Source organism: Mus pahari, chromosome 2, assembly GCF_900095145.1.
Source record: "Mus pahari chromosome 2, PAHARI_EIJ_v1.1, whole genome shotgun sequence".
NCBI lineage: Eukaryota > Metazoa > Chordata > Mammalia > Rodentia > Muridae > Mus > Mus pahari.
The window spans coordinates 135991371-136003552 of NC_034591.1; the positions used below are offsets into that span (position 1 = coordinate 135991371).

The 12182-nt window shown below is 41.5% G+C and overlaps 1 protein-coding gene across 1 annotated transcript in view; it reads left to right on the plus strand.

Annotated features, from left to right (window-relative positions):
- Window positions 1-2978, plus strand: part of Kdm5a (lysine demethylase 5A) — a 73581-nt gene extending 70603 nt beyond the window's left edge. The window contains exon 28 of the mRNA XM_021191007.2: window positions 235-2978. Coding sequence (XP_021046666.1) covers window positions 235-441 — 207 coding nt within the window. The 3' untranslated portion in view covers window positions 442-2978. The remainder of the gene's footprint in view (window positions 1-234) is intronic.
- The last annotated feature ends 9204 nt before the right edge of the window (window positions 2979-12182 follow it).

Consider the following 12182-nt stretch of genomic DNA (forward strand, 5'->3'; position numbering starts at 1 on the left):
GGGAATGGAGTACCTAAGAGGCCTAATTTTGTGGACACACTATGGTAAAATATAATTTGGGGGTATTAACTTCTCAACTTCTTTCTTTGAAAAATAACCCCATAAGAAGTCATATCTATCTCTGGATATCCCAGTTGTTTGCTCTTCTTAATTCCAAGAAAGTTCTCTGGTTTGCTTTTATTCTGGCCTTACTGTTAATGATGCTAAACATTTCCCAATCTTTATCTCCTACAGGTAGACTGGGTACAGTGTGATGGTGGCTGTGATGAGTGGTTTCATCAAGTTTGTGTTGGTGTATCTGCAGAAATGGCTGAAAATGAAGATTACATCTGTATAAACTGTGCAAAGAAGCAGGGGCCAGATAGCCCAGGCCAAGCACCACCTCCTCCCTTCCTAATGAGCTACAAACTACCAATGGAGGATCTTAAAGAGACCAGTTAGCAGATGTCTGGTTAGCTTGCAACATGGGGGGAAGTGGACCACATTGAGACCTTGCTCATCAAGCAGAGTGGTTCCGACCACTCAGAATGTTGTTTCCAAAGATGAATGGACTTCAGAAAAAGTCCTCTTATTGCTGGCTTCCTCTCTGCATGGATTGTGTGGGCTCCATTCTCTTATCATCTGTGCAGAGGATGTCTTCTTTGGTGCAGCAGCCAAGTATTTCAACTCTTGACTCCTTTGAGTGTGGTTTGCTGAATTAAGGTCAGGTTCTAATGGAACTCTCAGGAGGCTGTTTGGCATTAACACATTGATGTGCTTAGTGGGGCATATAAGAAGTGGCTTTCAACCAACTTGTTGTAGATGGTTACAACCTACAGGTGGTGCCATGGGAAGGCCCTGACTGTTTGAATATCCTTAGGATAAGTGAACAGGAGTCAGAGCACAACTTTGTAATTACTGACATTTATGCCCTACTGATCCAGTTAAGAGAAGCAGGTCAGAGTTATCCCTTCTAGAAGTCTTAGAGTGGCAGTGCAGTCTATGACCTCAGCTGCTTGTGCTTATTTAGACCAATAAGAAAATCCTCCAAAAGATCCCCTCACTTTCCTCAGGAGGATGTCAGCAGGTTAGAACATCTGACTAGACTGGATTCTGGGAAGAAGGGGTTTTTTTGTTTTGTTTGGTTTGGTTTTTCTTACTTCAAGACAAGTAGGCCATTAGTTTGAGAAGTCCGTGTGGGTCTGTGTTTTAGAGAAGGAAGGTAGGTTCACGGATCCAGGTTTCTGGAGGGAGTAGGGATGACTAATGAGAATGTTTTACTGAGCCTCGGTGATGCATGCTTATCTGGGAAACCCTCATTCACAAGTATTCCAGACTCCACCATGCTTCACGCATGGCCATGAGCAAGACTGGCAGATAACAGCTTTTGCCTTGCAGCCCTAACCCCAATGCCTGTAGTTTCCAACATGGCCCCAGCAGATGTTGATGAATAACACCATGGCTTCATCAGAGGATGTGGGGCTGTAGGTCCTCTGGGTGTGAAGCTGTTCTAGTAAATCCGTTTTTAAAAAGAAAGACTTGTTTTTACTTTTTTCTAAATGTCTCTGACTACTGACTGTTCTATAGATTATTTTTCCTTTTTTGATATACATATATGAATACAGATATATATAGATATATATATATTTACTGTTACCAGCAGCGTATGATAGTTTGAGCATTTGGGAGCTTGCATTTTCTTTCTGCTTTTTGATAAAGAAATCCCATTCCTTCCTTGTAGTACAAGGAGTTAGCACTTCCTTCGTCATTCTCACCTAAACAGATCTTCCACTTTTCTTCTATTCAAATAGATAATATATTTCCTCCATGTTGGGACTTGTCCCTGTCTGTTGGGCAGCTTGGTCTTATTCTAGTCAGTGCTGAATGTTTTGTATGTCTGAAACTATGGTGCTGTGCCCCCTCCCTGCCCCCATTGGGTTCTGTGTTCTTACAAAGGTCTTAAGTGGACTCTGTAAACTCCTGCTAGAAGGAGAATAATATATTTTAAAGGACAAAAAGGTTTTCTAAAATAGTGTTTATCTTCACTATCCTTTGTTCTTTATTTTGGTTTAAGAATCTGCAATTTAACTTAAACTCATCACCTGTCCTGTTAAAGGGGGCATTGAGCAAACCTAGGAAGTTTGTAGTCTCTGTTCCCCTTTGCCCCAGTCTCTTAAAGAAATGTCTTCTAGTAACTAGAAGAGAGATGTACTGTCCAGTTACAGACTGTGTGGGTATGAGGGTTACCTCAAAAGGCATCTTAGGAAAAGAAAAGGTTTTCTTACAAAACCCCTTATCCCAAGTGCTAACCAGGCTTGTCCCTGCTTAGCTTCCAAGGTCAGAGGAGACATACACGTGCAGGTGGTACGGCTATAGGTACAACATCCAGTTTCTGAAAATACTTTCTCTGGTTTATACTACCTACTTTTTTGGTCTCTTCACTTAATGTTAAGTAACATATCCTGGCCAGTTATGTTGTTTGAATGTGTTGCTGTGCTTGTATCTTGAATTTCCATCTCAATGTGAGTGTGAGCTAAGATTTCAGTAATGGTTACAAGATTAATTAAGTAATAGTTAATTTCACACATTTTCATTTTGCCAAACATGAAGATTATCACGTAAGAATTTTATTTGGTTATTGTTATAATGAAAAAAAAGCACAATATTTCTTAACTTTTAGTCTTTGTAAAAGACTTGAGATACTTGTGGTTTAAAATTGAGTGTACGCCAACCCTTCAGAAATTTACAATGTAAGTGATAGAATCCCAGAATATATTTTACAATTTTGATTTTCCTTCCAGTTAACTACTTTCCATTAACTGTGTTATCAATAGTAAGGAGTCATGAGGATACTGAAAGGTGACTGTTTTGAGTAATAATTTGTGTTCTTTGTACAGTGTTCGTCTGTTGGAGACCTCAGAAATAGGCAGTCTGTACCTGTGAATAGCTGCCTGTCATCTTCTGATGTTTTGAAACTTTTAAATATATAATTTAATTGATTCATTTGGCTCTTCTGTACTTATTTGAAGAATTTGATATGTCTTAACCATAGATTTAGACAAAAACTCAAAAGACCATAAGGGAGGGGGTGGAAAGATGACTCAATGGTTAAGAATCCTGGCTGTTCTTCCAGAGGACCCAGGTTCCATTCTCAACACCACATGATGGCTCACAGTCATCTGTAACGTCTTCTTCTGGACTCACTGTACACATGTGGTATACAGACATCCATTCTGGAAAATACTCAAACACAAATACAAGTAATTCAAATCTTTTTTAAAAAATTTAGGGGTTGGAGAGATGGCTCATTGGTTAAGAGCACTGACTGCTCTTCCGAATGGTCCTGAGTTCAAATCCCAGCAACCACACGGTGGCTCGCAACCATCCATAAAAAGATCTGACTCCCTCTTCTGGAATGTCTGAAGACAGCTACAGTATACTAACATATAATAAATAAATAAATTTTAAAAACATTAAGGATATAAGAGAAACTAGCACTCTACCTACGAATTAAAAACCCTATAGTTTGTGAGTTAATGAAATAAGAGTCATCTATTTAAGGAAAAGTAGATGTTCTAATGTAAAGCTTTGTTTCACAAGAATTGCAAGTAACTCCATTCTTCTGTATTGTTTGTTTACATTTTGTATTAAAACTTGATTTATGTTTCTCTTTCTGCCTCCTCAAAGTTGCAGTTCTTCATTATTAGATTTTTTAACTTAAGCGTTTAATATTTTTTAAGCTATTTCTCACTGCCTTCATGATATTTTAACAAAGGTAACAGAAGAAAAAAAGTTGGAAGTCTGCCTGGTGTTTCGGCACACACTAAATCCTAGCACTTGGGAGTCAGAAGCAGAGGTTTTAAGTCCAGTGAGTTCTACACTAGCCAGGGCTACATAATAAAGAAAAGAAAAAGTAGTTAAGTCTTTGATAATTGTTCACAGGGAAGGTCATTTAGAACTCTTCAGAAGTACAAGGTAGCAGTCGTTGCTGGTCCCTAGTTGGTAGAGAAGAGGCGTCGTCATTGTCATCCTGTCTCGGATGTTTGTTTCACCTCCTGGTGGTGCTGCAGAAGCCAAGAGCAGTGAGGCAGCTCTGCCTGGCTGACTCCGACCTGAGCCACAGTGAGATTATGAATTACTGTGTGGCATACTTGGAAGAACTGGGGAGATGGGCATGATTTCCTTCCCTTCCAGCTCTGCCTTTTGTCCTCAATAGGGTCCAGGAAATGTCAATTTGTTTTTCTTAGTTTGCTGGACACAGTCCAGTGAATATAAAGAAACTGCTTGTCAACTGGGCATGGTAGTATACACTTAATCCTAGTGTGTACCTAGAACATAGTGTGTTCTAAGACAGCGTAATAGAACTTGTCACCAAAAAAAGAAAAAAAAGAAAAGAAAAACTGCTTGTCAGTGTGTCAGCCAGTAAAGTAGAAATAATGGAAAAATAAAGCCTGTCTTTTGCCAAGCAGTTATGAAGCACACCTTTATTTCCAGCACTCAGGAGCCAGAGGCAGGAGGATCTTTTTTGAGTTCGAGGTCAGTCTGGTATACAGAACTTGTTCAAGAACAGCCAAAGCTATAGGGAGACCCCGCCTTTCAAAAGGTTAAAACAATACTTTTGGGAGAAAGCAACAATTTGGAGTGGGTTTTGAAATTTGCAAAGTGTGAAACCTAAACCAAGTCCAATGAAATTTCACGTGTGAATTAGCTTTATGTGTGTAGAATGTTGCTTTTAGAGTAGGTCCTTGAGCACAGTACCTTTCAGACATCCTGTCCCTTTAAATCAAACCACACTGTTATTTTGAATATGGATTTGCCACGTCGTATTTATAGCACAAGAGGGAAAGAATGGACATTGATGTCTGAGACTGGAGTATTCTCTTGGCCAGATCCACTCACCACTGCGTGTTCACTGGGAAGGGACACAACAGCTTATACAATAATGTGCCTAAACAGGAATATATTTTAAGAACTTGAACCTCCCCCAGTTGATGATTCCCTCACACGTTCATTAAATTTTACCAGGGTTTTTGGTTGTGTGTAAGAGTGACTTTTAGTCATCTGACTTAATTGTTCTCAGGCTTACTGCCTCCCTCCGCTAACCTAAGCTTAGAATGTTCTCACCTCCAAGACTTTGTGCTCACCCTTTCTAGCTCTGTGTGAACTCTGGCTTTACTCTCTGCTCTGCTTGAATTGCTCTGCTAACTCTAACAATCTGTTCCAGTCTTCTGGCTCCTTTTCATTCTCTGGCTCATTCTGTCTTCACCTGTCTCTATAAAACTCTCCCAGTAAGACTGCCTCTGAACTCCACGAACTCTGCTCACTGCCTCCCTTTGAACTGACTCAGCCAAAATGACTGAAGAGAACTGACTAGCACTCAGAGATCGGCATGCCTCTCTCTCCTGAGTGCCGGGATTAAAAGTGTGTACCCCCAAGTCTGGACTTAAGCTTCTCATTACCTGAAGTTTGCTCTGTACGAGGTTGGCCTTGAATCCAGAAATGTGCTTGTCTGTGGGATTAAAGGCATGTCTGTATTCCAGCCAGATCGCTTAGACCTAGAAGGTCTTTGGATGTGGTCTCTTGCCAGAGCAGCCATGTTCTGAATTAAAATTACTCCACAGTTGTGCCTTACAGAAATTATAACTCGATTTCATGTTTGAGCATGTTCTGTTTTTTGTTTTTGTCTGAACTGTAGTTAATTTTATTACATTGTTTACCATTATATCTGTGCTCAAGATTCCCCATCCCAATTCTCAGCCAATCCCATTATTTGTACTGGTGGTGATTTCAAATGGTTACCAAGTAAATGTAAATTCTAGAATAAGTACTGAAAATCCTGAGGAAAAATAGCCAATAAACAGGAGCCACTTTTAACCTGGGCCAAAGCTGTTTTTTTACTTGCTGACTATAAAATAAAGAGCTAAGCTGAAAGAACGATTTGATTGGTGGTGTGGTTAGCCAGTTATCACTGCTTAGAAAGTGTGTGTGTGTGTGTGTGTGTGTGTGTGTGTGTGTGTGTGTGTGTGTGTTGGAAATAGAGTGCAGAGAGAAGTAACTCTTTAGGACTTTGCATGTCCATGTTTTCTTTTTAAGATGGCCTGTGTAATTTGCCTGTTCTCTCAGTTTAGGGTCCTCCTGCCTGGATTACAGACATGTACTACCCATGTTTTCATTCCGTCCTGTTTTCATTTAAAAAAAAAAAAAAAAGCCAAAAGCCATCCTTCATAGACCCTTCCCAACTAGTGGAGATCGTACATCTACTACTGAGCTGTATTCTCAACCACCTCTCTACGTTTTACAATCAAGTCGCCCAAGCTAGCCCTGCACTTACTGTCGCCAAGGTGGACCTTGTGCTACAACGTGCCTACTCCTGGCTCCCACATAGTGACACAGGCCTACACCACTTTGGTTCTTAGGATACACATTTGCTGAGAACCAACAATCGAGAAAACTAGTACTTCCTTTTTTCCTTTGGCCTTCAAATGCTTACGAGTAGTTTAAACCCAAGTTACTTTAGAAGGGTGATTGAAGCTTTTTCCCTGTTGCTAAGACTACCAGATTGTGCAAGTTTGATTGACAGATCATTGTTGAAAACACTAATGCCTGCAGTAGTATCTCCAGTAGCTTCAAGTAGTGTATGGTTCCATGTATGTGTTTCAAGGAGGGCTGGTGAGAAGACGGTGCAGAGAAATCTGGTACCCTAAGTTGCAAAATGATTTTGATGGGTATTTGGAGTTTCTTAAGCTAACAAGCCTTTTTGTAATATTCATGGGATTTTTTTTGGTTTAGATCAAGTATATCTTGAGGATTTCACTCTATAGTTAACAGCAAAAATGAAAAAGGAAGATCCAGATTTTCTTCATTTTTCTCTCTAAACAAGAAGTCACATGACAAGTAGAGCATGCAAAAGAACATAGCCAAGTATTATGTGAAAACCTGAGTGATTGTGGAACTGCTGTTAATTCTCATCTAGTTGCTCCATAAGGTGTGTTTCTGCTGTAATTTGGTAGGAAAGAAATATTTAAGATTCTATATAGAAGTTAGATGTAAGGTTTGGAGCTGGACTGTGTATTTTCTCAGTAAACTGAAAGGCACTGAGATGCTTTAGAAATGCTGTGGTAAACTTATAATTTAGGAACCTTTTTGAGTTGCCATGAACTTACAGAGGAAGAATGAAAGGATTTAGAAATAAGGTGATTTGGGCTTTAGCTCTATGTGCAACCTTATGTTAGATATGTTTTCTTACCATTTGTAGGTTAAAGGGAATCCAAAGGAATTAAAGTTACAGCCTTTCCCTTTGGCCTGTACAAAGAAAGACAACTTTTAAGACTATGACTCCCTTAAAAGATTAAAGGGCATAAAGAAGATACTAGAGCTTAAGTAGTACAAATCCTACTTAATGATACAAAAATTATTTTTAACCTTTAGGAGGAAAGTCATCTGTAAATGATATCATAATGAAATATGGAAAGATGGCATACTATTTCAACCCAGGTTGACTCTCTCCATTTTACTTTTAGATGTGTAACTGTTGGCCAAAGACATTGTTAGAACTTGCCCCTGCTTGGCTCTGAATTTTGCAGAAGCACTTCCATGTGGGCCCTAAGACTGCAATTCTGTGAATCAATGAAGAGCAGAGTCATCACCCCAAAATGTTCATAATACTTTTCTAGCCTCCACAGGTGCCCAGTAGCTCAGCTGGGTACAAGCAGTTTGTCTTTATGACCTTGTCCTGCCAGGGTGTAATTTGTCCCTCCTCCCCTGGGTTTCTGTTCCTGGACCATCACTTGGTAACTGGAGAGCTGGTCTGTTTTGTCTGTCATGCCATCTGCCCGATTTCCCTCTCTGAGCTTGCCTTCCACACAAGTCTGTAGCCTCAGACATACTGGCTATCACTACATATTCTAGCACTGCTTCTGGAATGTTGTAGCTTTCTTACTTCTGAGAAGCCAGTGCCAATGTTACCTTGAAGTGGCCCCTTTGTTCTCTCTCACAATGACCTGCTCTGTTCTTTTATGGGAGTTTACAGTAGGTGGTATATTTGACCATTCTTTATGTGATTTTGCAGTATGTGGTATATTTGTACATCCCATGAGAAGAGGGTTCTTATTTCCATGATCTCTATACCTAAAAGACAGGAAATTATTATGCATATAATGCTAATTTCTATGAGCACCATTGAACAAGTACTGATTGACACTTCCTACTCTTTGGTTGGTTGGTTGGTTTTTTGAGACAGGGTTTCTCTGTATAGCCCTGGCTGTCCTGGAACTCACTCTGTAGACCAGGCTGGCCTCAAACTCAGAAATCCGCCTGCCTCTGCCTCCCAAGTGCTGGGTTTAAAGGGTGTGCCACTACTGCCCGACTCATTTCATTTTTTATGTCAGTTGCTATTTTGTGTTCATGTATGTGTATGTGAGGATGTCAGCCCCCCTGGAACTGGAGTTACAGACAGTTCTGAGCTGCCTGTGGGTGCCCTGGTGCTTTGGTCTTTTGGGAAAGCAGCTAGTGCTCTTAACCTCGAAGCCATCTTCCAGCCCCTGTTCTTGAGGTTCTGTCGGCATTTAGACTATACACCAGTTCTAACAGTGGAGTTTGGATCAACAGTGAATGGAAATGAGGAAATGGCTGCACCTGGGTATAGTTGAGGAGAAAGTTTTTATTGTAGATATGAGGGAGAAAACAGCCAGAAGCCTCTGAAAGGGTCCAGACTGAACATGGTCAGCAGAATAGACTGGGCTGTGAGAGGTAGCTGAGGGAGGAGAGAGAGGAAGAGAAGAGAGAGGCAAGACAGGAGACCTGGAGAGGAAGAACCAAGAGAGTGAGGACCAAGAGAGCACATGGACCAAATGGCTGGGTTTAAACAGGAAAGAAGCTGGGGGAAAGTTCAGTGGCTGGAGAAGTTTAGGGTAGGGGATAGGAGTGAGAAATGCTGAGAAGAGCCAGGACTCTAACTGGTACTTGCTACTCTGAGAGAGCCTGGCCAGCGTGCACTTCAATATGTTAAATAGGCACCACAGTTAGCCTTTTGTCCTAACAGCAGCAGCAGCAGCAGCAGCAGCAGCAGCAGCAGCAGCAGCAGCAGCAGCAGGGAATTTGACAGAAATACAAGTTTGAGGTCCATCCCCCTGCTGTGTTCAGGCTCTGCCTCCCATGCATAGAGGATCCTAAGGGAAGCAAGGCAGGACAGGACAGAAGACCCCTCAGGCAGCAGTGAGCCCTTGGAGAACAGACTCAATGAGACAGCTTGGAGACAGCTTCAATGAGACAGCTCATTTAATGGGGGAGCAAAGGCTACTTAAACCTTTGGCTGGGGCCAGGGTGCTGGGGATGCCTCATTGGCATAAAGAGGAATTCCAGGTGCTCCTGGACTTGACCTGATAAGGGGAGAGGAAGTTTAACCTAGCTATTGGGCAACATGACCACTTCCAGTGGGCAAAGGTGGGGGTGCATGGCTATGTGCACAGGGACACACAGGCCTGGGGCATGGGGGAAGTGATCCCACTCCTGCCAATCTCAGGATGAGATTTCCCAGGTTTGGACATGCCTCTTACTCTTACTCCAGGCCTGCTACCCCTGGTCCCACTGCTCCCTGACCCCACACTCTGCCACCTCCACTTTAACAAGCCCTCCAATTGATGTGAATGCCCACTGAGTTTTAGTGTAGCCATTGCATTTATATTTCCAACTACTTAAAACAGTGCCTAGAACAAGATTACTTGCAAAGCCCTGGTAGCCATCTTCCTGTAACCTAATCCACCTAGATTCCCTTTCCTTCCCTCCCACAAGATAAGCGAAGAGGCTGAATTTTCTGCAATGTGGTTTAGCTGAACTCTACAGTGATCACTCTTTCTCTCTCTCTCTCTCTCTCTTTCTCTCTCTCTCTCTCTCTCTCTCTCTCTCTCTCTCTCTCTCTCTCTCTCTCCCTATTTTTTTATTTTTTGAAACAGGGTCTTGCTATGTAGCCCTCCCTGGCCGGCCTCAAACTCTGGGATCCTCATGCCTCTGGGTACTAGGATTAAACACAGGCACCACCATGATACTTAGCTTCTTTTCATATATAAAATAATGTATTTATTAGTGTGCATGCATGTCATATGTCACAGTGCATGTGTGATTAGAGAGCAACGCGTTAGGGTCAGTTCTCTGCTTCCACCTTTTCTATGGGTCTCAGAAATCAAACTCAAGTAAAAAAGACTTGTACAGAAAACTCTTCACACAGCCCTGCCTCAGCTTGGATTACAGACATGCACTGACGTGCCAGGCTTCAGCTAGATCAATGGTTCTCAACCTGTGGGTCACGACTCCTTTGGGGTCAAATGACCCTTTCACAGAGGTCACCTAAGACCATCAGGAAACAGACATTTACATTATGATTCATAACAGCAAAATCACAGTTATGGAGTAGTAACAAAAACAATTTTATGGCTGGTAGTCACCACAACATGAGGAACTTTATTCAGAGACCTCTAGATTCTTCTGAAGATATGAGAAACTAGTCCAGCCCTTTTCTGGCAGCCTTTCACTGTTGGAGGAGAACAGCCATGAGCTCTGTCTTCTCCTCCTTTGATTCATGCACTAAGATAAACCCTCTTCATGTGCTGTGACTCTGCATCACTATGCCCTACTTACTAGACTCATCCAAACAAATTCTAACGTCACATTCAGCATAAATACCTATCCGGAGTATCAGGCTACAATTATTAGCTTCAGTTCTGGGTGGTGTTTATTTAATCACTCTAAAAAGATAGAGTTCATTCAAACAAACAAACAAACAAACATGGCTAGCATTCCATTTGTACAGTTGGAGTTGTTTAGAGTCCAAAGAGACCTCAAAGTAAGTCATTATGTAAAATGGCTTCACATAACTGAAGTGGTTCTCTGTACAGATCGTTCAGCAGAATCACGAGAGTTTTTAAAACACAAAAGCACATTTATTACTAGGTAAGTGTATGGGTGTGGGTCTGTTCGTTCCATGGTGTGCATGTGGAAGCCAGAGGTAACTTTCAGGATTTACAGCTCTTCCACCATGTGGGTTCAAACTCAGGTTTCAGGTTTGGCAGCAAGCACTTTTACCCACTGAACCATCCTGCCAACCAAGAGAAAGAACATAAGTCATAAATCATGCCTGCCATTACTATTCTAGATAACTATATCTCAAGAGTCTTACAGTGGAGTTCAGCTATCCGTGTATCTCTTTCAGAATCCAGGATTCAGTGATTTTTAGAGACTTGCAGAGTTGTGCAGCTGTCATCACACACACATACACACACACACACACACACACACACACACACACACACACACACACAGGAGCTGCAGAGTGTCTCCATTGCTCGGTTTGCAATTACTCCCTCTGTCCACTCCCAGCCCCAAGCAGCCACTAAGCAATGTGCAAACTTGCCTTTTCTAGGACCGTGCATCAGAATTTCTTCTGAAACTCTCAGCTTATTTCAACAAGCAGCTATGGTGGAGGACCACAGCTTTAAATTCACTGCAAGCAATCCTAGTGAATACTAAAAACTATATGTAGAAAGAATATTGCACGCATTTTTATGTTTGTGGCCACTCCCGTTCTGATGGAAGGATCCCTCACTGATATAACTGAGATCATTAATTTGATAATGGGGCTTAGTTGACAGTTCTAGTTTACCTTATACATTTTAGTGTCATATTCAAAATTGCCTCCCAATCTCTCCTCTGATACTACTCAGCTATTAAAAACAATGAATTTATGAAATTCTTGGGCAAATGGATATATCTGGAAGATATCACCCTTAGTGAGGTAACCCAATTACAAAAGAAGTCACTAGATATGCACTCACTGATAAGTGGATATTAATTAGCCCAGACACTTAGAATACCCAAGATACAATTTACAAAACACAAGAAAACCAAGAAGAAGGAAGACCAATGTGTGGATACTTCATTCCTCCTTAGAATAGGAACAAAATACTCATGAAAGGATATAGGTACAGAGACAAAGTTTGGAGCTAAGACGAAAGGATGGACTATCCAGAGACTACCCCACCCGGGGATCCATCCCATATACAACCACCAAACCCAGACACTATTGCATATGCCAGCAAGATTTTGCTGAAGGGACCCTGATATAGCTGTCTTGTTTGAGGCTATGCCAGTGCCTAGCAAATACAGAAGTGGATGCTCACAGTCATCTATAGGATGGAACACAGGGCCCCCAA